The 27,298-nt window shown below is 41.7% G+C and overlaps 1 protein-coding gene across 6 annotated transcripts; it reads left to right on the top strand.

The window, feature by feature from the left end:
* The first annotated feature begins 274 nt into the window (after positions 1–274).
* rc3h2 (ring finger and CCCH-type domains 2) lies at positions 275–26,088 on the top strand. 6 transcript variants are annotated; one of them, XM_026174145.1, is made up of 20 exons: positions 275–764; positions 6,870–7,197; positions 7,318–7,435; positions 7,921–8,193; positions 8,930–9,105; positions 10,479–10,679; positions 12,118–12,250; positions 13,993–14,111; positions 14,433–14,545; positions 14,652–14,948; positions 15,175–15,377; positions 15,487–15,785; positions 15,868–16,014; positions 17,684–17,821; positions 19,382–19,546; positions 19,662–19,911; positions 20,127–20,211; positions 21,286–21,493; positions 21,676–21,830; positions 21,955–26,088. In XM_026174145.1, exons 2-20 carry the CDS (start codon positions 6,967–6,969, stop codon positions 22,094–22,096), a joined length of 3,453 nt encoding a protein of 1,150 aa, XP_026029930.1. In that variant the 5' UTR covers positions 275–764; positions 6,870–6,966; the 3' UTR covers positions 22,097–26,088. The 6 variants fall into 6 exon arrangements, with proteins under 6 accessions (XP_026029930.1, XP_026029929.1, XP_026029931.1 ...); XM_026174144.1 differs by having other exon boundaries at positions 14,652–14,960; positions 15,490–15,785; XM_026174146.1 differs by having other exon boundaries at positions 276–764; positions 7,960–8,193; positions 14,652–14,960.
* Positions 26,089–27,298: the final 1,210 nt, after the last annotated feature.

Here is a 27,298-nt window from a genome sequence, read left to right as displayed (position 1 = left end):
TTCAGCGTTGTTAAACACGGCTGTGGGCTTGAAAACATTTCATAAAGTGGTAAAGGCAATTAAGTTTAAACATTTTTCCGCTACTCCACAGCTTCGAACATGGTTGCAACAGCATGCGGGAACTGCTTGTGTTTTCGTGTGTGAACTTCCTCTTCGCAGACGCACTTGTCGATGCGCATCCTCTACCACCCTGCTTCTCGGTCTGTTCCTTTAAATGCTCACAGCCCACGCCTCGAAAAGCGGCTTGTTCCGGCTTGCCCCTTTACATCTTTTTATCCTTGCTCACAACATTAAACTAGTGCCATCCTCATTACACCGCTCCCCTGACCCTTACGCACCAGCCTTTGAAGCCGAACCGCGGTGCAGTTAGTAAATCATATCTGGGGAGGAGCGTGCCCCTCTCTGTCCGTGCAGCTCGGTGCTGAGTCCGATGATGAGGGCCAGTTCGGGAACCATCACTGGCGGAGCAATACCACCATCTCCTCGTTTCAGCTTCGGTTTGTCAAGCAGAGGGCGTGTGGCTCGCCGTACCTGAGAGGAGCGAGCGTCTCTTGTCACGTATTCTGCGAAAGGGGGGCAGAGGATTAAAAGCGGACCAAGGCACCTGTCTCTACTGCTCTGGGATGCCGTGCCGTGTCAGTGTCGCATTAGAAATAATGTTTCCCCTGCGCTTGTTTTGCAACTGATGAAGAATAATTTTGAAGGCATGTTCACGTGGATGGCTATGAATATGTTTATTCCGGTGTTCTGGTGTAACGCGTGAGGTAAGTGACTTATCCAGAGGTGCGCGCTACTTTCTCCCGCTGCTCAGATTTTTCTGCAGAGCTTTGACATCTTGGGGTTGTTTACATGTTTTTGTTTAGGGTTTTTTTTTATTCCCCCATCGTTTGCAAATAAGAGCTTGTATCGTGGCTCATGATCAAAAAAAAAAAGCAATGTCTATAATAACCATCATGCTCCTAGCGCATTAATTTCTAGAATTGAATTGGCACTGGTGTTATATTAAAAGAAGGTGGGCTGTAGTTGAAATGAAGTGACAGCACTTAAGTGAGCTGGGAATACAAACGAGGGGTTTTTCTGGAAAGAGTTGAGGCACTCAGTGGCAATATGTGAAGCGATATGAAAGTAGATGTGCTGCTGTAATGGTGGAGACTGCTTAATGTTGGCTCCAGTGCGCGGAGATCGCTTCCAAGACAATGTGAAATTTATGGAGTAACATCGCTGTTGCTGAGAGAGTGACTTCTTGAGCCGTAGCAGAGCAGTTTCCAAGTTCAGGTGTTGCATATTATTTACCGCCGCTGTCATCTTAAAGTTTAAGCATGCAGCATGGCCGCCCTGCAGGGAAGGTTACTGTATAACCTGCTGATTTGCAACTGGAAGCAACCTTGTGTTCTAGCATTATTAACCAAAGGTGCAGCAGCCCTCCCTCCACTTTGCTGCAGACACAAATCACAGGCAAAGTGAAACAGACTATGGTGCAGTGTGTATATAATATATGCTGTATAAAACAACCAGCAGCAGCTTTGTGAGATGTATGAGTGCCCTGCCTCCCATTTAGACACTACCCCCACACACTGTGATGACAGACATAATGAATAAATAATCACACAAGCCCACATACCCCCACAGTACACTGAAAAAAACAAGTGACATGACATGGTGAAACAAGTGATATGAAATGTAATGAACTCACGAGTACCATTGTCTTATCAGGGTTATCTTGGCACTGTTATGACTTCGAGTTGCTAAGCTTTGACAACATTTAAAACGAGCTGTGTGGTAATTCCAGTGTATTGGTGCGACTTTATGTTATGGTTTTATATCGCAGGCTCGAAGTGCATCAGCGTTCTGTGCTCCCTGTGCAGCAGATTGGATTTTCTGTGCCCTTTGAGAGTCTTGCAAACAATTACCTGGCGCCATCATTTCTCAGTGTTAAAGTCTAACTTTCCCTTCATCCTTTATCTGCTGCTGACTGTCATTTGCATTTATTGTTTCCACTTCACAGAGGTGCTGCTACCTACTCAAATAGAAAGTTTTCATTCATATAAAAACTGTCACTGTGAAATGAGGTTTTCCGATTTGCGATTTTGAAGTATCCATTAAACTTTAAAATGTAAACACTGAAAGATGTTATTAAAATGTTATTGGCAGCAGTGTTGTGCGCGTAAAGTTTCAGCCTTGTTGTGCTTCGATGTTCCCACGAGGCTTGGATGGTAAAATTATGGTAAAATTATGGCTGTGATATTTGTGAGGTTGAATTTAACAGGTCATTGGCACGTTGGCGAAAAGTGTTAAAAGTCACGAGTATTTAGAAATATTTCAGCCTTTTTTAATATAATGTGTAGACATATTTCAGAGGCATTAAATATGAATAAACTGGAGCTGTGATGTGTTCATTACAAGTAAATTACGTTTCGGTGGAAAAAGTAGGGGAACCCAACAAACCCCCCACCCACCCAACTGCACTTTATTGTAAAACTCTTGAAAGCATTGATATGTTTTGCGAAAATGTCCTTGGCCTTCATGAGCAGCATTAACTAAGCATGTTTTTCAATGGCAGGAGGAACCGGAGGTCCCAGAGGAAACTGTGTATGGAGAAAACATGCAAACTCCACACAAAAAAAAGGCGTTGGGTTTTGAACCTTTGACCTTGAGCGACTGTGGTGCCTTATTCAGTAGCAGTCATAACACACACACACGCAGCATAGTGTATCAATACATAATTAGTGCTTTGTGCCTCTTCTGTGTTTTTTTCTTCTTCTCTGTTTACACAGATATTGTGATGAATCACAGGGGGGGTCTTGTCATGCTGGTATTGTATTGTGAATCCTCGATACAGGAAATGTGGATTGACAATAAAAGGGAATGTCAGGCATCCAAATACATTACGTCAGAATTTGGCTTAGAGACAGTTACAGTCTGAACGTCTTGGACTGCAAAGCCACAAGGAGGCCCTAAACTTATAGCTGTCACAGCCAATTTAAGATTGTATTGTCTAAGCACTGCATAACTGCTTAAAACGTGTTTTCCTATTTCACTTTTACTATGCGATGTTGGCTTTAAAATTGTTTAGAAATACAAATATTTCCCTTTGTACGCCCCACGTTCTTTGCTTTCTTCATACACAGAAGTGTATGAAAAAGTAGTGCTGCCCCTGAAGGGTCTCTCTGCAGATACTGGGGGGGTGGAATAGAGGTAACTGTGCCACATCGCTCCGCTGGGCCTACAGAAATACTTAAGCGGGAGTCAGAGTTAAAACATCATGACCCAACACATTCAGGAATTGGTGGCGGCAACAGACGCACACGTAAGGTGTAAGGGCCGCATATCAAAATTCACCCATCCATTGTTACTACATGTCTGTTAGCTCTCACTCCAGCTATGACCTAATCCTGGTGGCTAGTGGGTGTGTTCTGCTTGGACTGAAGCCTCATTGGCTGTCTGCTGGATGATCCTTACTTCCGCTATTCCTTTCAAATGTGCTGCCATTTTCAGTAGCAGAAATTAGGTTTCAGTGTGTAGCGAAAACCTGTAACTGTAACAAGGACTTGAGCTGTGGCATGATATTTTCTAAGAGCTTCAACTGTGTTAACTCAGTCTTAGTCCAAGCATAAGTGATACCCATGTGATGAGCTAAATGTCACCCCGATGTAGAGTATTACTTCAAGTCCTGTAGAACACTCCCTAACAATCTTTGTCTGTGTGTGTGTCTCTCTGTGAGACATGCCAAAGGAAACTCCAGATGCCCCCCCCCCCCCCCCCCCCCCCACACACACACACACACACACACACCCAGAGGGGGCCAAGCAAGGCCTCACAGCCAGATGATAGCTCGCCAACTGTTGGCTGTAAAGACACAATGTACTTCTCATCGTCAACTGAGTAGAGTGGGTAGCTCAGCAGCACCATGCGAGGAAAGCAAAAAACTGCTTTGGCCTTGTGTGTTTTAAATTTCACCAAGCTCGCTTATATTGACCCTCTTCTTTGTTCATGCTCTTCAGAATGTCTCATTCTCAAGTGAGAACTCGAGGCGCTTCTGCCACAGGCATCCCCGAAAGAATAAAAATTAAAAAAATCATTGCTCATAGGTTAATTTCCCTTTTTTAGTGTAATCAGAAAAGGAGAGGACCTCGATGAGGAAGTTGTGGTCTGCAGTAATGCACACCCACTTCTTTCTGTCACAAGACTGGAAGTATTCATGACTGTGTGGGCTTTGTGTCTGTTTGTATGTGCATGCTCTGCCTAAATGCAGCAGTGATGCACTCATGCAAGAAATAAAAATCTTGTGTCTATTATGACTTTTTTTTTTTTGCCACTCATGTGATGTGAGGTACTCATGCTTTTTATTTTAATAGTGGTGTGATAGCGTAGGCTTGCATCGAGCAACCCGGGAAGTACTGCTGTACCTCGAGCACTCAGGCACAGTTGTAGCTGGGGCTTATTTGTGAAAAAAAAATGACGGGATAGCAGTTTGTCAGAACAGGAACAGGTGGCTGTCAACGTGACTACAGACAGTGAATCACGGTTAAACAGTTGCCCCCAGAGGCTACACCCCCCTTAATCTGCAAGGACTCACAGAAAGACATTATCCGGCTCACGCGCCGTGGTAAAACTCCCCACCTTCTTGGTTTTCCAAAAAGCCCCCAGAAGCCGGTTCATCACATGAGTGTTACCTCACTCTTTAGCAGGTTGTGGGCTACAAAAGCTGTAACCGGTGTTATATTTGGGCTTCTCGCGGAAGGAAATATGACGCGCGAGGACAGAGCGGGGCTATCCACGCGGCCAAGCAGAGAGCGCTGCCGAGGCGAGTCGTGGGTCGTTCCGAAGGTGCGTATGTCTTGTTTTGCAGTAAATCTGGCAGGCTGCCATTTATGTGATTATGGCTGCATATGGATTTGCAGGACTTTTTGGGCATATTTGCTGTTTAACGCGGAGTACAGCACGTGCGTAATGCGCACAGTTCCTCTTTTTTTTGACCTCCTTCTGCTGCAAAGTTGCCATTGTTAACAGACTTGGTTTTCATAAAGCTTCCAAAAATAGTATTTAAAATAAAATTAGAAATGGTGTCTTTTTCTGGTTTTGGATAATAGTTCTCCATTAGTTTGATACATGCAGTACCTACACATGTAAACAAAAACCGGTCCAGCCGATTAACAGCTCCCTCTAATCGTCGTCTTTTTTTCAGTTGGCGTGTGCGTGATAAAGTTATTTTATTGTATCTCTAAATCCGTTTGAGTGAGGGCACCAGCTGTTGTTATTTTAGTGAATATTGTACTTTGAGCAGATGCAACAGACTATGAATGCAACAGGCGCTCACCATTTGAAGGCAGTGTTAAACATTTTGTATAGTGGAGACGGAAGGATCATGTTGTGTTAGATTTTTTCCTTTTTGTGGTTATATTTTATGAAAGGTTTTGCGTTTGGTCAATAACCAGCTATGTATAGAAGCTTAGTCATGAGGCTTTTACACAGAATATTAGCACATTTGCATGTGTGCTTGTCAGTTGATTCTCTCTGTGTCAGCCCTGTGATTGACTGGCCACCTGTCCAGGGTGTAGCCCAACTCTACTTCCAAGACAGCTTGGCTCTGCTGACCCTGAGTTCAAAATGCAGCTGAGAAAATATATGAATGAATGGGTTTGGTCAACTGAATCATCTACTGACAAGATGTTTTTAATCATACTTTCAGATTAGTCATAACATCTCTATAATATACTAAGTATTTCATATATAAATAACATGCAATATAATACAGAAAAAACAAAACAAAAATAAAACCACAGCATTACTTTATCCCATAAACAAACATCCATTATAAATTCAAAAATATACCTGATACTTTTCCTCCTCTCTCATGCTGTACACAGTGAGTGGCTAAGCCTGACTCTTCTAGTAAATCACAGCAGTATTTTATTAAAGCACTAATGTAATCTGGATGTTAATGTAGTAAAATAGAGTATCCCGGCATTATATCCTGTACATTGTGCCAAAGCGACTCAAATCTTGAAAGCGGCTTTTGGCTTATTTCCGATTATCTGTGCACATGATTTAAAATATATTGGAAAATGTATAATTACGTTTTGTAAAAATACAAAACAATGGATATTAAAACCAGTATTAATGATCTAGAATTGCTTTGGGTTAACTTTTCATGATACTCTGTGTGTGTTGGTGCAGTGTTGGGCTTTGAAATTGTCCTCACAATAAAAAAAAAATGATTCTGGTACTATTCAGCTCTATGTGCATAGCTGTCTGTGCACAACTGTCAGTGCTTATCAGTTATGTCCACACTCATGCACACTCAAGAGAAGGTACGGTATGTTATAAAAAGCAAACCAGGAAGACTCAGCATGACTAATTTCAGTCTCACAATCATGTAAAACTTTTCTTTTGGCTTCTCTACTAATATACATTCTGAACTTTTGCACTCTCATAACAGGTTCACAAATAATGCTGTTAAATTCTCTTTCCTACTTGCTGTTGTTGTCATCGTCTGTTCCCACTTGTTGTTGCTTTTGTAATGAGATCGGTGAAATATAGACCTGGACTTGAAACTGTGTTCTCGCTGAGGAGGTGCCATTTATTGCGGTGTGTGTTTGGGGAACACACACCTACCCAGTGGCAGCTACTTCTTTTAGGAAGTTAAACGGTTTTATTGCCCTCATTGCAAATAATAAACGTATAACTTTTATGACATGTGAGGGGCTGCCTTTGTACTTTGCAAAATTGCGTGGAACTGAAATACCTATCCAGTGTTCACACTTGCTGGGCTTCATGCACATCGGTCCAAATGATATTTGAGTTCAAATGAGATATATTAATTGATCCCTAAATAGCTAATTCACATCTTTACATCCTGTTCCTTACAGTCATCGTTGGCACTGGCAAGCAGGTGCTGTTGTCGGGGTCGTTGACATGCGTTCCACCTGAGCTCGGCATCGCCTGTCTCGGTGGTGTGGTGGCAGGATGCCAGTGCAGGCGGCCCAGTGGACAGAGTTCCTGTCCTGTCCCATCTGCTACAATGAGTTTGACAGCAGCGGCCACCAGCCCATCAGTCTGGGATGCTCCCACACGGTGTGTAAGACCTGCCTACACAAACTGCACCGCAAGGCCTGTCCCTTTGATCAGACGCCGATCAGCACCGACATCGACCTGCTGCCTGTCAACTGCGCCCTGCTGCAGCTGGTTGGCGCTCAGGTGAGGCAAAAAAGAGAGAACTCCTGTTTATGTGAGCGATTGTGACACTGTCACAGTGAGAAAAGCCTGAAGCTTTATGTGTTTATATATCTTCTGTGTTCATCCCTGGTATGATATCAGGTCCCAGATGTTCAACCCGTGAGTCTGAGCAGTGCAGCAGAGGTTAAACACTATGAGGTCTGCAGGATGTGTGTAGAAGAGCTGGCTCTCTACCTAAAGCCCATCAGTGGCTCAAAAGGTACTGTATGTGTGCTTTGTGTGGTACATTTGGGCAGTTGTGAAAAAGAATTAAGCTCCTTATATTCAGTGCGTGGGGACTGCAGTTGGGCTGCCTGTGTAACTTGGCATTGATGATTCTCACACTTCTCACGATGCTGGAAGCTTGTGTGCTTTTATAAGGCTGAAGGAACATTCATCTCTCTCCGGACTATATAAAAAGAAGATTTTATTACTGAAAAAGACTGGTTCTTTGTTCATAGACTTCCGGTTTATGGGATTGGGGCAGTGTTCATCATTTTGCTCAATGGTGATCATATCTGGTTAAGAAGGAAAAGCAAGGGTTTGGTTGGAGGTTATTACATGCATAAGAACACTGACTGCTCAGCTGTTGTTTTTGTGTAGGAGGATAAAGTTCTTCTTAATTTGTTTTTCTTCAGCTATTATTTAATTGAGACTAAATATCTGATGACTAAAGTGAATGCTTTCATTGTTATTTGGTTTTAGAAACAGTGGGTTTAACTCCGGAGCTGTCGCTTAATACAGGTGTGGCAAACCTGAGCCCGAGTGTGCTCAGTAGGCCCATGCAGAGGAAGCTGGTGACCTTGGTGAACTGCCAGCTGGTGGAGGAGGAGGGTCGCGTGCGGGCGGTTCGGGCAGGCCGGTCTCTGGGGGAAAGGACAGTCACCGAGCTCATCCTTCAGCACCAGAACCCCCAGCAGCTCTCTGCAAACCTCTGGGCTGCAGTGAGGGCACGGGGCTGCCAGTTTCTGGGACCCGGTAAGTGTGCATGACAGAAACATATTAGCTATATCACATAGTGCCTCTATACTCATGCCTGTGAGGCAAAGCACTTTCTAATCACAGCTAAATTCCAACCATTTGCATAATGTATATGCATCATCACTGGAGTGCTGTAAGGTATGCTAAAGATGTAAACATGTAAAACATGTTGTCTTAAAAACTATCACTTATTAAACATTTGACACTCTGAAGTTTTAAATGTGGAAGCAGTGCAGTTAAAGAGTTTTCCTTAACATTAACGATTCATGCTGTTAGACTAGATTTGTGTCACCCTGTCATCTTTTATCAAGTCAGTGGACTCATTGTGTCCAGAACTGTTTAAATTGCTTCATCAAACCGCCTGCTGGTGCTGGAACCTGGTGTCCTGTGATGATTACTCATAGGGCAGATTCTGACTGGGAAAGATTTTCTTGTCATGATAACACAATGAGTTCATTTAAATCTGAGGACACCTCCAAAACCCTTTGTTTACTAGATATAGACTTGCCTTTGTTTAGTCTTTATGTAACCAGTGTTGAATATTCGAATATGTATAGCATGTGCATGCTGCCCATGTCACTGAGTGTGTTTGTGCTAAAAAGTTCTCTCTTTTCTCCCCACTTCCTCTTCATATACTGCTACTTTCATTCTGACTTCCCCCTTCATTACCACCTTTTTCCTATCCTGTCAATCTCTCAATCCTTGTACAACCCTCCAACTCGTCCTCCATCAGCTATGCAAGAAGATGCACTGAAGCTTGTCTTACTGGCTCTGGAGGACGGTTCAGCTCTGTCCAGGAAGGTGCTGGTTTTGTTTGTAGTCCAAAAGCTTGAAGCTCGATTCCCCCAGGCCTCCAAAACCAGCATAGGCCACGTCGTGCAGCTGCTCTACAGGGCTTCCTGCTTCAAGGTACAGGCAGTAGATGTATGCACACTTACAGGAATGTGTAAACATGCTGCAATGACAGGTTCTACATTTCAGTGAACTGAACAAGCAAACCACAGATCATTGAATTTGTTCTATGTCAAACGTTACAAAACCATCACCATTTGGTGCTGTCCTAAGAACCCAAGCCACGATAAATGGCCTCATTAATGGAGGGGACCTAAATAGATTGTCGGGTACGACTACAGGTTTCTTTTCTGATGAGGCGGTGCTTCAGATTAATATCCCCTTTTTGGCATTGGTTTTGTAGGTACTTTCCAGAACTTACATTCTCGTCAGTACAATGTTTTCCAAAAAAAAAAAAAGTAAAATAACGATTCGTTTAAAATTAGTCATAGTGTCTGAGAAAGCTTTGCAAAACTCCCTTTCAGCTGTGGATGGATATGAAAATGAGCACAATCCAGTGGATTACAGTGTGAATCCTCTCCACTTAAATACTGGTACTAATAATTCATAAAAGGCCACTTCTTTATTAAGAAGATGGGCTTCTTTAAATATATTTTCGTGTGTGTGCGCATCTGTGTGCGCGCGTGTGTATTTTTATGCCTGTTATCTGATGACAGACATCGCTGGCAGGGCAGAAATGCCAGCTATCTGCTTGTGATGCAACGGCAGTTTATATTTGCACCTGTTGCCCCGCCTCGCAGGACAGACAGAGACATCACAGAGATACACAGAAAGATAAACGATGCAAAGATAGATAAAGGAGTAAAGACAAAACCTGATCGTGAAATTTGATTGTGTTTTTATATTTGTAAACAGCTGACAGTTGGTGTCTTATGATGATTACTCATAGGGCAGATTCTGAGAAGGGGAGAGTCCCTTTGTGTGATCTGAATTTGAGTGTTTGAGTCTGAAGACACCACATGTTGACAAAGTGACGGCTCTGTTTGATTTACGAGACTAATTGCAAACACGACACTCAGCATTTGAGGTTTCACAGATAGAAATGTATTGTAATTTAAGGACAAGGAGAGTTAACAGGAATTTAAAACAGGCACACATTTTTCCAAAGAAGCCATGCAGGTGTGCATTATAACAACATGATTTCATTGCTGGTACAAAATTACCATAGTAGCCTTAATCATTCAATTTTCTGACCCCACAAAACGTCAATGGTGTTGATAACCTAAAATTGTGCCTCAGTTTTAAGTGCACTATTTATAATATAAACAAGAGTACATGAAGCTTTATTTTGAAATCGTGTTAAAGTTTGATTTTTCTTTTTTTTTTGTCTGTCTAATCGTATTGGAGACAAAGGTCATTTGTGTCCTTGTCTCTTCTTCTCACTCCCCTGTCTCTCATCCCCTCTCTCGCTCATCCATCTTCATCATCAGGTGACAAAGCGTGATGAGGACTCCTCCCTGATGCAGCTCAAGGAGGAGTTTCGCACATATGAGGCCCTGAGGAGGGAACATGACGCGCAGATCGTCCACATCGCAATGGAAGCGGGCCTGCGAATCTCACCTGAGCAGTGGTCCTCTCTGTTGTATGGAGACCTGGTCCACAAGTCACATATGCAGTCCATCATTGACAAGGTACCATTAGGCTTCGTGTCCTCACCTCTGGTGACCGTGTGCAAGGTTGTGACAGCTTGAATTTGCTTTTTAAAATTTCAAGCAGTGTTTATAACTAGAGATGGCACGATACCACTTTTTTATGTCCGATACCGATACTGATATCATAAATTTGGATATCTGCCGATACCGATATGAATCCGATATAGTGTTTTTTAATCAATAAAACTGTTTTTTTAATATCTTGCTGCTTTTTGTATAAGTTCATACTCAAGTTAAAAAAAACAAACAAACACTAAAGCTATTCTGTTATACCTGTATGCAAAAAATACACTGCACCCAAAATATTTCATAGTTCAGCAACACTGATCAATCTGATAAACTTAAACCTGCTCCATCCTTCCTATTCTGGTATTTTAAATATTAAGCAACCTAACTAATAGTGTTCTAAAACTCCCAGCAAAAAAATAAAAAATAAAAAAAAATAGGGAACCACCCTCCACCTCATGATGCTTAATTGACGTAATCAACTTTAATTTGATGCAGTGTGGAAAAAATGCTCAGAAATCAATTATTTTTCAAAAATAATTAAATAGATTCAACATCTTCAACAGAACTGCAGACTGCACAGATGGTACCTTCCCAAAGGAAAAAGTACTATAGCTTACTAGGGTATATTAGACTTAATAGTTGCTATATACAGTAATGGGCTTCTATACATTTTACATCAAATTAAAACTTTGGGTGTAAGATTCGGATAATTATTGATTAAAAGCTAGACATTTTAAATGAGAATAAGAAAGAAAAGTATGTCTTTGTGCCCCCTTTTCCCTGTTCATGCCCTATCGGCCCCCCTGGCTAAACTTTGCTAGATCCGCCCCTGCACAGTTACCAGCCATCAGGTACATAGAAAAAGATCCTCGAGTAGAATGTAATATTAAATAAATTCTAACAACAGCTTAACAAGCTTAAACATGCTGCTGCTGTTCAGCTGCTGGTTTCCTCTTTCTGGGCAAAGGTGGCTCCATATATCAGTTGTTAAGCTTAATGCGGGAATGCTTTACAAACATTCAGAGATGAACTTACACATTTGCTTTACTTCTCTCTGGGATAACTTCCTCGGAGATGAAATGCCGGATTGGTAGCGAGGCTACAAATACACACAGCCGCTCTATCACGTGATGCATACTGCTGCTACGTGCTACGGTTATGAGCCGAGTTATGCCATGTTGCAAGTTTTGTGAGGTGCTTTTTTGATATTTAATGGATCGATTACATTTTTTATTTCTCTCCGATATCCGATCCAGTAATTTATGTCAGTGTCGGACCGATACGTAATATCGGATCGGTCCATCTCTATTTATAACAAGCGTCTGGAGAGCGGAAGCAGAGGAATAATGCAATCATCTGTTTATTAATTCTTTGAAAAACGACCATCATCTTCTTTCATCTGCTCTAGTTGCAGTCTCCAGAGTCGTTTGCAAAGAGTGTTCAGGAGCTGACGATCGTCTTGCAGAGGACAGGAGATCCTGCCAACCTCACAAGCCTTAGACCACACCTAGAACTGCTAGCCAACATAGACCACAACCCAGGTACGTCCCTTCATTTAACACCATGGATCTCAAGCTTTTTCTCCACATGCCCCACACTCCACAGTTTGTATCATTTATTAACAAGAAAATAAGACCCAAGTCAGATTTTTGTGAAATAAACGGTGGGACAATAGCATCAGGTTTGTTTGTTCATTTGCTTCCCTAGCATCCTCCTCTGTCACATCAACCCATTGCTTATCCTCGTTCAAAATCTCTGTCTAATATCTCCACTCCCCCCATTTGCACATGTCCAAACCATCTCAGCTTTGCCTCTCTAACTCTGTTTATATTGCCCACCTTATTCAATTTTTTTATTTTCTTTTATATATATATTTTTATTAGTTCACTCCATATTTCTACCCCTGGATATCCCCAGTGACTCCACCTACAGTAGCTTCAACACGCCACTGGTGTGGACTGCCACATAGAGAACAGTATTCATCCATCAATCCATCCAATTTCTTGCACTTATCCTTATGAGGGTCGCAGGAGGGCTGGAGCCTATTCCAGCTGCTGTAGGGTGGGAGGCAGGGTAACAGTATCCATATGGTTCTAATTATTAGGGTTTCAGAAGGATTGTTGAGTGAAAAAAGTGCTGCTTACATGCCAAAAGGCAAATTGCGAGTGCAAGACAGAGGGAAAGTTATGATTCATCATGTGTGCTAAACATTTACTAATCAAAACATAATGACTAAGTGTTTGATGTCTATTTGTCTTTTACATACACCCTCAGCACTCAGAAATGTATTCTGCACTGTGCCTCTCAAATCATTAGACAATATATTATACATGCTGCATTACTGCAAGTGGCTATATGGCTATATTTTCTTTGGTGTCATGTGGGATATTATCCCTCTGCAGTGCTGCTGCTGTGCTACAGCCAGCAAAAAACTGGAAGCTTGTGCTTTTCAAACAAAATAGTCATGTGACCTTCAGCTGTACAATGTATTTTGTGTTAATTATCAAATCTTGACATCTTAATGCACGAAGCCAAGATCTGAATGCTGTAAATATTACTGTGACATTTCATTATGATAGTATTTAGCTTTAGCATTCCTGCTTTCATATCTTCTTTAGTTATTAGACTGTGTAGGAACGTCCAAAAAGATAGAAATAACTCTCCAGATGGGGAGAGTATTAATTTGACTTAATGGTAACAGGGTCTCAGTTGTTTATTCTATATTTTCAGTGGGCTACACTACAAATTTCTTGGTTGAATTCTACTTGGGCTTTCTGTAATTTAGTTCTGTGAATAGCTCACACTTACATGTTTCGGATCATCAGACAAATTTAACAATTAGCCAAAGATAACCTAAGTAATCACAAAGGGCATTTTTAAATGATGATTTCATTTATCAGTGGAAAAAAGCTATCCAAACCTACCTGTGTGAAAAGTAATTCACCCTGCCCTGCCCTGTCGACATCTGTCATTCTGGAAAGCATCACAAATAATGTCCAAGGCTTTGGAACTTCAGTGAACCACAGCCAGAGTCATTATCCACAAACGGAGAAAACCCAGAAGACTAGTGGACCTTCTCAGGATTGGCTGGCCTACCAAAATTACAGTTCCACTTTTGGGTGGAACTGTTTTAATCCCACTATTGGGTTTAGGAAGCACATTGAGAAATATGGGTTAGGGCTAGTAATTCCACCCTTTACACAGAACAGTAGATTAAATTTTGTGGATTTCTAGTAATAAAAACCTCTGCTTAACAAACTGTATGTTGTCGTTCTGTGTGCAGATGCTTCCGCACCATCATGGGAGGAGCTCGAAAGTGTGATGCTGGCTGTAAAGCTGGTGGTTCATGGTCTAGTGGAATTCATACAGAACTTCAGCAAGAAGAGCCATGAAACTCCACAGGTACCCTGAGGCTAAGAATTATAGTCGCAAAACAGATAACCAGGTATAAGGTGGGATGTGCTGCAAGTTTGTAAAAGACCATTAACATAATATATGTTTTAAAGAGCTGGTAGAGCTGTTAACAGCTAACAGATTTAGTTGAGAGGACTGAACCTCGTCTTTAAAAGTATAGCCAAGCGAATAGAGACTGAAATTGCCGTGTGAGTCTCATGCGCCTGGAAAAGCACTGAAATTGTTGTTGTAGGGAGATATGTTCATTATAGTAGGTTTACCTATGAGATAAACGTAGTAGTTTAATAGTTGGGTCTGTGCATTTTGCAGCCTCAGGCAAACAGCAAGTATAAGACCAGCATGTGCCGAGATCTTCGTCAGCAGGGAGGCTGTCCCCGAGGAACCAGCTGCACATTTGCGCACACACAGGATGAGTTGGAGAAGTGAGTGTGCAACTACATAACTTCCATTTTCTATGATTAAAAAAAATAGCATCTAATACATGTCCATTATACTGAATGCTCCTGTTGTGCATCCTTTACTCGATAGATTTAGATTGAGGAACAAGAAGAGCAGCAGTGTGGGCCGTGGGTTCCCTTTAGCGCAGGGGGGAATGAATAAAACTTTCACCATGGAGGGCAGCATTCACTCTGATGTGTCTGGAGGAGTAGGACAGGGGCTCAAAGGCAATGGAGACAGCACAGCCACCATGGCGGAGGGAGTACCCAGCCTAAATCACCCTCAGCTGATCTCCAGAGGGCTCGATGTGATGGAGGAATCTAAGCGAGCTGTGCCAAATGGAACTAGTGGGCCCAATGTGTCTGGCTCCAACAAAACCACATCTGGGTCAGCAGAACAGTAAGAGTTGTTTCCACCTGTTTGCTGATGTTTACATCTTCTGTTGTTGGTATTTAACCCTGTGATCAATGTTAATTTTGCTTTAAGCGTAGCACTGCTGTTTATATGTCTAAGAGAATAACTACAGGTGAAAACTCTAGCACCATATGAATTTCCAACTCAGTCCTAATCTTGTACTAACTCTTTTTCTGTGTGTTGTCATTCGGTTCATTAGGAAGCCTCTCTCTCCTCCCAGGACTCCAGTCAGCCACTCATCAGTGATGTCTCCCTTGACCACAGTCGGACGGTCTGATGGTGGTGCTCCTATACCCAAACATGGTCAGTTTATTCTGCGTCCATCGCATCCTTCTCAGGCGTCCGAGGTATACTACCAGGAGCCTCACTCCACATATGACACTGCCCACTATCAGCCAGCCTGTGAGTTTGTTTTTACACGAAGTTGGATGTGCAGAAATACTTCACTGTTGTGCGATAGGCGGAAAGTGCTCATAGCTTCTGTTTTTCTTCTTTCCCTCCTACTCTCCAGCAGGTTCCTATTACCCATCAAGTCTTCATCCCCCTCACAAACCTTGTATGGCTCGGTTCCTGCGATCCTCCAACGTCCCAGAATCCTCTCTGCCACCTTCCATTGGTCCTCCATCTTCTTACCCAAATGAACCTCAAACTCCACACCCACCTTCTTCGTCTTCCTCGGGGTACCCATCACACCCGCCTAGAGATCGAATGGGACCTCACACGTTCCATGCCCACCCAGGGCACCCAATGGGCCCTGCTCATGGAGTTTACGCTCCCCTCTATGACAGCAGGAGAGTATGGAGGCCTCAGGTGAGCAATCTCGACTATCATACTACCATAAAGTGTGGTAATTCTGCGACTTTATTTGTAATGTTGATGATTACATTTGCAGCTGTACCACAGAGAGGACGCCAGGAGTAACTCGCTGCCTCCAGAGGTGCTGCATTCCTCTGTCTACCAACCTCCACTCAGGGAGAGGTTCAACTCTCTAGACAGCAACTACTGTTCTGGAGCTGAACATCGTGCAGGGCTACACAGGGTAGGGGAAACAACCATAGACTGTATATAAAAGACATACTTTTTGTGTTTGCATCGAAGCTTTGTTTAATCTATGAGTCTGTAGAGCGCAGTTGTCACCATTTAAACGTGAACGTTTCACCCACATTTGCGACTAAAAATAGACCTGCAATAGAAACGTCTCTCGGAGCAGGCATGTGAATAAAAAGTATGACAACAGCCCACACGGCCCCCACTTTTTAAACAGAAAGACTGATAATGCAGCAGCAGCAGCAGCAAAGACGATGATGTCATAATTTATACACACTCAGAGCAAAGAGGCAGAGCTGTTACCGGCACAGTGAGCTCACAGTGAGTGAAAAGAAAATGTTTTTCTAGCATCCAAAACAGCAACACTGCTACTGTAATCACCATTAAAATCTTTGCTGGGAAAAAGCTCAGATATTATGGAGGGGACTGCAGCTGTCAGAGAGGGGGTAAATAAATGATAGAACAAAGCTGTAAATACATTTCATCTCTTCAGTTAAGTGGGCATATGTAGCGTGGGGGTGTACAGGAATTGGCACACTTTTAGAGCCAGCCCCAAGTGGTCTATTGAAGAACTGCAGCTTTTGGCCCTTTATCTTCCAACATATCTTCACCATTGCCGAGGGCAACACTCACTACTAATTGGCTGGAAAAATAAACTTTGCTCTTATCAGTAACATCTTGCTTAGACATTTAATTCAGTGGTGATATTGTAATTTCCCCCATGGCTCATTTGAAGAGCAGAAGTCTTTAAAATCAAATAAAAATATATATATTTGAATTATTGATCAGTGGGCATACAGAGAGAGATAAGTGACTGAGTTATGCTGTAATTAAAAAATAGTGGTCCCTACTGAGGAAAATAATGCTAACATCCCAATATATCACATTACCTTATCAATTTTTAATTGGTGGTGGTCTGTGTTACACTGAACAGATTTATTGCTTCTTTACAGCAACATCTCCTCTCCTTCTCTTACTCTTTTTACACCCACATATCGCCTCACCTCTACCTTCCCCTTCAGTCACAGAGCTGCAGCATGGAGCTTCAACCTCCTTTATAGTCCTCCCACTTCTCACCCGAATATGTCTCTGCCTCTCCCACTCACTTGTCTCCTTCTCACATCGTCGTATAGCATTAGCAGCTATACTGCTGCAGTGCTAAAGCGCACTTCACCGACAGAGCTACATTACCTGTCGTACATAACAAGACTCGTTTTGTAGGGTGTATTTGTGGAGATAAAAGTGAAAATGAGGAGATGCAGTGTAAAAAAAATTTGCAAAGAGCAAACAAACATGATCCCATCTGGCATTATTATGCGTTACTAAAAGCCAAGAAAAGAAAATGAATCCACTAAGTGCAATGCAACTCAGTATCCCCCCCACTTGCATGTACACGTGATGAGGAAAACTAATAGAAAAAATAACCACCGTGAACATTTCTCTGACACATAAAGGACATTACATTATCTTGCATAGTTATTTACAGTTTCCACCCTGGCTGCTACCAGTTTCAGACCTAGGCCACACAAGTGCAGAAGACTGCAAAGGCTGTATCAATACTACCATTTTGGGTTCAGATATATTATTATTCATATTATTTTTATATATGCTGTAATATCTCTGTTGATGTTTCCTCCCCTGCCCATCGCTTCCCTCTTCAGGACTACGGACGTGTTGCTCTAGGCTATGAGGATCTGTTCAGAAGGAAGCAGGAACAGTGGGCTCATCATCACCATCATCACAGTGCCAACAGACCCTCCCAGTCTTCTCCCATCTTCACCATCGATTTTGGGACAGAGGTATCAAAGCAAATAAAAGAGATGCCCATTTCTCCTTATTTACACACACACACACACACACACACACACACACACACACACACACACACACACACACACACACACACAACACTTTTAAGGGGATTTATTGCCATGACAAGTAAAACTGCCCTTCTTTTTATTAAATATTTATTAACGTGCTCACTGCAGGCGGATGAAGCTACGAAGGGGTGAATTGGTTATGTGTTTTAACGGTTTTAAATTATGTTGTTTTTTAATTCCTATCCCAAAAGCTTATGCTTCAGCTGTGTCCAATGCTATTTAAGTGGGAGATAGTTGCCTAGCAACTGTGGAGGAAGATACCATAGCAATGCACAATTGTGGCGTGTGTGGGTGTGTGTGTGTGTGTGTGTGTGTTTGTGCGGGAGAAAGTGAAAGAGAAAAAGAGAAGGCAAGACTTCACCAAGCAGTGACTCAGGCTTTCAGCGGAGTAAAGCTTTGTTTAACAGTTTGGCAGATGTCTGTTTGTGAAAACATCCACGATTAAATCGACCACTTATTAGGTGCACAACTTTTTTAATTGTTTGCTTAACACGTTCAGTAAAATTTGAAAGACTCTGCATAACAAGAATAAGCAAATAAGACCAAGGAGACTGGCTGTCGGCGCAGTGATTTTTGCAAAGTGTCAGCACTGGCAGCAAGTGCAGAAATTCAACTTAGTGAGTACATGTGGCTGCTATATTTTAAGGACGTTACTTTGCTTTTTGCATGGTCTTGGAGGAATTGAATCCCATCTAAACCCACACACAGGCTGCCAATCTGTCACAGGGATGACCAACACGCTCTCATCTCAGGGTGTCAAATACCGCCTTTCTGTCAGATTGCTGAGATATGAACAAAGTGTCCTTTGACTCACCGGCTGCAGCAATATTGTATGCTGGGAGATAACTGTTCTGTTTTAAAGAGTGACAAAGTCCATATAGGGAAGCAAAAAAGGGTGGGTGTGGTTTTCAGTTACCAATTCTTAAGCTTGGGAACAGTGGTTTCTGTTCTTTGTGTTTAACACTTTGTTTTGATCTACACTTTAATTTTGCTCTTGGTTGTCAAGTTCAGGATCATTTGCAAATTATGCTAAAGGATACTTAATGCCTTTAAGGTGGTCCTTTAAAGGTGTCCATACGTGGTGAGTTAAGACCAGCTTCTTGTTGCTGTAACCAGGTGTCACACAGCACAGGTGCCAAAGGAAACCAGGCAAGGTGACAGTATTTAATGAACTGGGAAAGAGAATGGGCACCTTAAAAATATGTTAGCTTTTCTGCATGATTTATCAAATGCAAAATATGAAATGTTGAACCAGCATGCCATTCACACAGCTGAATATTTCATGGCATATTCCTGGCCGAAGATCAGCGGAGGAAAAAAAAGGTGTAGCTATTCTCCTCAGGTGCCTGAAAAATTGAAAAATAAATCTTAAATTAAATAAATAAATAAATGTCCTTGACCTTTGGGCAAGTAAATCTAGAGCAATGAACAGCAAGCACAAGTCATTTTTTTTACTGTTTTTCTATCTCTCTCTTTCAGCATGTGGAAAATAGTGGAGGTCAGTGTGTGGGATGCAGGTTCAGAGGTGATGAAGGCTTGGCTCACTACTCCCCTTGGTCCTGTGGTACCATCGGGCCCTGCCTCAGCTCATTTGAGCCTGAAACGCTTGCGCACACCTCATCTCACGCCTGCTCTGAGCACTCGGTAAGGCTCTTCATATATACAAAAGGATCAATTGTTTATTGCAAAACACAGAATTTTTGGCTGTGTACAAATGTGTGCGATCGCTTTAAAATGTGCACGTGTTTTCCCCATGCAGGAGTTGGACAGTAACGAAAGTAGAGGTGGTGGCGTCGGAGATAGCGGCGTCGGGAAGCGATGGCTGCATTCGCTGGATAACTACCGTCGCTTGAAAGACGAAGACCCGATCATTCCCTTTAGTGAGGGGCCCATTATCTCGAAGTGGGGGGCCATTTCCAGGGCGTCCCGCACAGGCTACCACACCACTGACCCTGTCCAAGCAACAGCCTGCCAAGGGAGCGCCAGTACCACTCCCATCAACTTCAAAGGTGAGCAGGGATAAAAAACGAAAGAAGATATCGTACGAAAAACTCAAAAGGGACCGAAAGAGAAGAGAAAAGATAAGAAATGTTTAAAAGTAGATCAGTACCTTCTTTGAAAAGAGTTAAAGCACAATCTGATGTTTTTTCTTATATTGCTTTATTTGGTGTGATTCAGTTGTTTTTACAAATGTTTTACTTTACAACTCTTCATTCATTCATAGATTACAATGCTCACTTGGATCACAGTGACTACAGGTGGAGCTCCAGAGGATCAGACTCTTCCAGCCACTCCAGTTTCCTGGAGAGGTACAGCATTTACATTCAGACTCTGTCCTTCTAGTTTTTTTTCATTGCTGTCATGTGAAAAGGAGGTTTTCACAGGGCTACGCACACCATTACTGCCTCCATAGGAATTAAGAGGGTAAGTAGCAGCCAGATGCTGCTACTCAAATGCACACGATTAACTTATCATCACCAAGAGAGACCACTGAGATAAATGCAGAAGTTTGGTTAAATTTCGGGAGCATACCCAGCGGTGGGCATCCCATCACATTTACCCCCATCACATTGTGCAACAGTCAGAGCTAGAAATCAGACACTAGAAGCCTCAGTTAGGATTTTAAAGTTCAGGACGGAACAATTAGAAGAAGACCGAGCAAGTATGGTTTGTTTGGAAGGGCTACCAGGAGAAAGCCTCTTCTTTCAAAAAGTGACATATCAGCACGGCTTAGGCTTGCAAAGTTTCATCTATACAAACCTGTCCTTGGAACAGATGAGACCAAAGTAGAGATGTTTGGCCATAATGCACTGTTCCATCTTTGAAGAAAATCAAGCACAGCATATCAGCACAGACATCTCACACTAACTCTAAAGCACGGTGGTGGAGGGTCGATGAATTAGGCTCATTTTACGAGCCCAAGGATCTGAGCATCTTGAGTTAACAATAAACTCCTGTGGATACCAACATATTGTAAAGTGAAATGTGAGGTCATATGCTGGACCACTTAAACTCAGACCTAATTGTGTCATGCAGCATTACAGTGATATCAATCACAGCAGCAACTCTTCAACACATTGGCTATGAAGGAATCAAGGTGTCACAATAGTCCAGTCAAAGTCCAGACCTAAACCTGACTGAAATGCTCTCTGATGCTGGGCCATAGAGAGCTGTGCAAAAACAAATGTGTGCTAACCTCTATGAATTGCAGCAAATTCCTCTCGAACGATGTGAGAGACTGATAAAGTCATATAGAAGACTATTACTTCAAGTTATAGCTCCTAAAGGCCTGTGGAAATGTTATTTTTTCACATGATTGTACATGACCACACAGTAATCTTTGTTTAAAAAAACTGATCTGTGCCGGTCTGTGCTTGCTTTAGTGAGCAGCTCTGTGCTTCAGAGCTACATGCCAGACGAACTTCAATAGGGAGCGGAGAGAAAATTGTGTCTGATCTGAAAGCTCACCGGACCGCCTTTAGCCAGGATCAGGACCGAGCCGAGAGCGAGTCAGACCCAGATCGAGACATTGAGCTCGAACTCTGTGCTCTAGACATGGAGGATTCGGACCAGCAGGAAATAAAGTCTCAGGTCAGTATGATTTTGTATATGCTGACGCTATATGTAGTTTCATGTTCTGAAGATTGATGTTGAATTTGCCCAACTCTGAACTGGGAACAGTCTCAGTAAAAAAACAAGTTGAGAAAAAAAAAGGTTTAATTATCGACCAGACCTCTTTATCCTTTGTCTTGTGTTACAATTTTGCCTCACAGGAGTCGTTAGACCTGGTCACCCCACAGTCTCAGGATGCTTCCCTTCTCCTTTCACCTCCGTGCTCCTCTACCCTCATCTCATCTCCTGCAGCAGAGCACCCACAAACAGAGTCAGAAAAGATGGATGCTCACCTGTTGAAAAAAATGGCCTTCAGGTGAATTACCATGGTAATCACTGTTCACAGGATTGCCCCGAGTCTTGAGTCATTTTTGACTTAAGTGACGCACAATCTCTCGCTGTCTTCCTGTCTCACATCTTTGCTCTCTCCTGTTTTGCAGGAAGTCTCTGTCTCCAGGAGGGTTAGTCTCAGGAGGTCTGGGCATTGCGAAGCTCCAGGTTGGACCCCCTCGACTGGGTAACACTTCTACCCGGGCTTGTCCCGAAACATCTGGGCCAGAGATGCTGCTCAATGGAAGCTAAGAGGACACAAAGTCAATCACTGACCTACAAAGAGCTACACCTGAGTTCCACATCCTGGTTGAATGGAAAACCTTTTAATTCCAGCCTTCATATATGTTGATCACATGCCTAACTGAAACTTGACAGATAATGGTCAACAGCCTGTGCTGTGCCACGCTGCAAGGTCAAGAGTTATACACATTTTACTAATTTTCCAACTTTGCTGTTTATGGCTAGGAAGGTAAATAGCCAGTTTTCCCATATAGTAGATGCTGAACTTGTCTGTGTTTGCCGTGCCAAATCTGGTCATATTTACAAGGAGGGTTGGAGAGCTCTTAAACCATCCGATCGGTCACATAGGATTGAATTCATTTGTTTCGTTTTTTTTGGGGGGGTTTTCTTGTCGTTCTGCATAAGCTGTCAGATAAAGTTTATGGGTGACAATATGATAAGTGAATGTTCTTCAGTTTTACCAAGTTTACTGAGATCCTTTCTCCCAGTATAGCATTGAGGTACACAGGAAATTAAACAGAAGTCATTTGCAGCAGCAGACCCTCCAATTACTTACGCCTGTCCCAAACATTGAATGCTTTGACATTAATTCGCTGTGTGTAATTTGCGTTTAGCTTGTGCCTTGGAAAACATGCATTTCCAAAAGTTTCAAAGCAGGTGCTGGTTTATGGTCAAGGCCCACATAGCTTTTTAAAGGGTAAACAGTGGGATTATTTATCCCTTTTTTTAGGCGGACAAAATTTTTTCCATGTCTTATTAGGCTATAACAAATGCCTTCTCTGAGCAGCCTTATGTTTCATATTGACATTTCATGTTACGTCTCTGAAAAGATTAAGACATAGATGTTACTTATACTGAGACCAAAAATAGAAAGGGCACGGCACCCTTCTGAGAAAATAAAAAAAAGAGCAGCAGAGGTCTTTAAAAAGTGCTGATAGTGAATCAAGCCTCTGTCTTTTGAGTCATATGATCTTTTAAACGTTGGGCTCTGGATTCCAGTCCTGTCATGGGATCAGAGGCACAAACATACAGACCTAAATTTTCAAAAGATCACTGATCACCTAAGGTCAGTTTTCTACTTTTTTTTTTTTTTTAAATGAATGATACAATACTTTTAACATAAATGTATTTTATTTAGGAACAGACTTTGTAGTTCAAGCAGCAGCTAGAGAAAATGTAATGAATTTCTCTACAAGTCAGTTTTATCTCTTTGTGCCTGTAGTGGCACTAATCAGCTACTCTTATTAAGTTAAAGAGTTTCACGCCGTCATGTGACTGCCATTCACACAAACATGCAATACAGTGGCCTTTCTCTCCTTAGCGTGGTCTAAAACGAAGCATGTGCTCTACAGTCCCCCCGCTCACACACAAGCTCTGTTTGTTTACCATTTCAAAGGTGTTAACAAACACAAATGTGATCTTAAAACGGAACTGCATTTTAAAAAGTCCACCGTCTATTATTTCCGGTCCCGTCATTTTTTGTTTGTTTGTGTATGTGTGTGTGTTGTGTAAACAATATTTACCAGCTGTGCGTGATGTTTAAAGGTCAAGCCTACCCAAGAGAGGGACGCCACTTCGTGCATCTGTTCATCTATAAACCTTTGTTTTACTTTTTGAAAAGTTTTGGTTAGTTTCATTTAACTAACTTCTGTGAAGTTGTTTGTTTGGGTATTTCTGTATAGGTTTTTTGCCACTCTTTTGTTGTTAGTTGTGTGTTACATTGTGGTAGACTTGCTTTCTAATGTTTGTCTGTGTTACATTGCCGTGTGCTACTTCACCGTGGCTTTGTTTCAATATGGGTGATTTCCATACAGCCCTGCTGTGCCTCACTCCTTTTATAAATATGAGGCTTCTTGTCATGAGTGAATTTTTCTTAGTGACTTTAATAAATACAAAACATGAACCCATATATATATATATATATATATACATACATACATACATACATACATACATACATATATGGGATATAAAGTTATGAGGTTTGTTTACATCCAATTCTAAATCTTGAGGTCGAAAGCTAACTGATTTTCAAGTCTTTCAAGCTCCCTTAATTTCCTCTTATCCCCGCTACTGTACCTATTTAAAAAACAAACTCAGAAACATAAGCATTAACATCTTTTCTCTCATTATTTTATAAAAGTAAAAGGAGAGAGAAAGAGAGAGAAGGGAATTGGATAAATTGGTCTGAGCATTTCATTATAACTTGATGTGATACTCTTTAGAATTTAAAAAAAAAATTATTTCTTTATTTTTTGTTTTGTGTGACCGTGAAAGCCAAGGGCAGGCACAGGGATTTAGCTGCTTCCAGACGGTTATTAAATCAGCTCAGCTACCTATACTATCACTCTGCATCTGTTTACAGCTTCACCTTTGAAGTACAACATAATAATGTCAAGTGCCATGTTGGGTACAGTACAATCAGTCTCTGAAATCCGCGCCCCGTCCCACAGCTTTTAATTTTCCTTCCCCTGTAAACTGTGCGAGGAGGGAGAGGCTCTGTCAAGTCGAGGAGTGAGATACTTCTCTTGTAGTTGTGCTTTGTTCCATTAGAGGGGGCTAGCGGACCCATGTCTGTTTTGAATTGCTCAGGGAAGTCTTAATTTGCTCAGCTACTTTGGCTTTTTCTATATCCATCACTTTGAATATTATGTGGAAGTATTTGCCTGAATTTCACTTTGCTGATAACTGACCCTTTCACCCCAACCATGCGTGGGTTAAAGTGTTAGCACTGATTATGTTATTTGCCAGTGTTTTCTTTGCCTCTCGGTATTAAGTATTGGCTTTGCTATTTGTGTTCACATGAGAAAGGGCTGGGCACTACTGTATGTAAAAACAGTATTGTGAGTATTGAAGTAATGTCAAAGTGATACTCCCTGTTTCCTATAAAGTGTCTGGAGCACTGCTGTAGTGGCTAACTGCACTGCACTGCACTGATTCTCCCATCGCACCCAGCGAGTGCCCCTTCCCACTTCCCTTCAACCCACCTCCTAAACCTTGGCCCTCCCTGCATCCTGCGTCATGCATGCGATCTAATCCCTCTTGTGATGGCGGAGGAGTAATGACAATTCTGTAGTTGTGATACAACACACCCAGCGCTGTAAGAGTTCTGCACATGCCCACTGTGTGGCCACGTCAAGTGCTGAAGTTTGCTTGCAGCATTTTAATTGCTTGCTCATGAAAATCAATTATTGTTTAATAGAGATTATATTATTATTGTTATAACCACATTTGGTTGTTGTGGTATTTTTTTTTCTTGGTATATTCGAAGTCTGCTTCTTTTGGATATGAAAGTTTGCTAAAAATGTTTTTTATTAGAAAAAAAGTGTCGCATTATTCTATATTATATGGGGGGAAAGCCTGTTTGTTGATTGTGAAACATATGAACTGATGTTTTCTGACTATTCATGTCTGTATTAGACATTTTATTTGCAAATCTATTGTTCGATTGAAATGTAAACTATTAAGAGATGGTACACATCCGTCATTGTATACAGTCTGACACCATCATTAGATGGACTTTTAGTATAGACGCTCATTTATACAACCTGTGATAATCAGATATAGTTAAATGTTTAAGTCATTGGGGCAGTTGTGTAATGTTTCAGAATGAGGAAACTACAATCCTTAAGAGACGGTATATCCAAAAGGTCCCCAAGATGAATAATACTGTTATGTATTCCATTTATTTCCTTGGAAATATCACGTTGTGAAAGGTTTCCCTTTTACTAATTGTGCAGTAATGCAGGGCTGGAGTAAAGTCTAACCTATGGTGGTGATGATTTATGTGCTCTTAATAATGTATGAAACTGTTTGAGTTTTGTTTTACTGACTGATTCTTCTGGTGCATTTTCTGGCTTGTTCAAATGTATTACAATGACTTGCAGACAGCTTGGCCCAGCGGCATACTGCTTCGGGGTTGCACTGAGACGTTAAGTTATGAAAAAGAAGATTTTAGCACATGAAATTGCATGCTATAATAAACCAACAATAGTACTGTGTGTGTGATTCTTGTCTTGATTTGTCTTGTTATAGGATTAGATGCTGGAGCACATTTACAACAATTAACAACAAGAGGTAAAATCCACCAAAAAAGGTCGAATCCATACAAGTCTGTATAATAACGGCCATCAGTCAAACAATACTGTTTGCTCTGGGTCTAAACAGAGCGCGTTGTGTGCGACGTCTTCTTTTGCGCATGCGGGCCGCTTTGAGGGTTCACACTAGAGCACGTTTGCTGTCACATTTTATTTGTAGTGTGAACAAGCAGACAAAAAAAATCGGATTTGATCAAAAAATCGGAATTGAGCATTAAGACCTGCAGTGTGAACGTAGACAAAAAAATGACCTCTAGATCCACCCATGCATCCAGGCTGGAGAACTGAGAGAAAGCCCACCCAGATATGAGGGGAACATTAAAAATCCACATACAAAGGCCACCAGGCTGGATTCAAACCTGAGACCTTTGCGCGCCAAGGTGACAATGCTAACTGCTACACCACTGTGTTAATGATTTTTCTTTTCAATGTGATTTCCTAGGATCTTTTTTTAAGTAGAATATCACAATGATGCACCCACATTGCTTCAAAATGCAGCAGGACTATACATTCCTTCCTGCGTGATTGTTGCAGTGCATTTAAACTAATCAAATCAAAGTGGCTGTTAAAAGTGTGGACTTAAACATGAGGTGGTCAGTGTTATTGTGAAGCGTTCATTAGAAATCTCTTATTTCCTAACAGGCTAAGTATGTGTGTGAGCCTGCTGTGATGTGGTGACCTGGTTTTCAATATATTTAAACGGAGTATTGTGCTTTGTGTTCCCACGTACGTCCCTTATGAAACAACAGGCTGGACAGGAAGGGCCAGCATGGCACCGACACAATGAGAACCGTAGGTGTGTTTCTCATAACTGACTGCAGCGGGACATAGTTGTTGTTTTTTTTAAACCCAAGATATGTTGTAAACAGAAGGGCGCCATCAAGACTGTTTTGTTTTGGGTTTTTTTTAATGAGGTGCAACACAAGGACCAGATATATTTAATAAGTGTATAAAACTGGTGATCAAAAAACAATTTCAAACTACGCAGTCCTTTTTTACAGATTTATTATGTGAAAACTGGAGCTGCATATGAATTTAAACAGAAACTTCTAATGGATAGTTTTTTGCAAAGTGAAAAAAAGGTATTAGAGACTTTTTACCTAAGTAAAAGAAT

This window comes from Astatotilapia calliptera, chromosome 7, assembly GCF_900246225.1.
Source record: "Astatotilapia calliptera chromosome 7, fAstCal1.2, whole genome shotgun sequence".
Lineage (NCBI taxonomy): Eukaryota > Metazoa > Chordata > Actinopteri > Cichliformes > Cichlidae > Astatotilapia > Astatotilapia calliptera.
The sequence above is the reverse complement of the archived record's forward strand: the minus strand, read 5'-3'. Positions and strand labels throughout refer to the sequence as shown.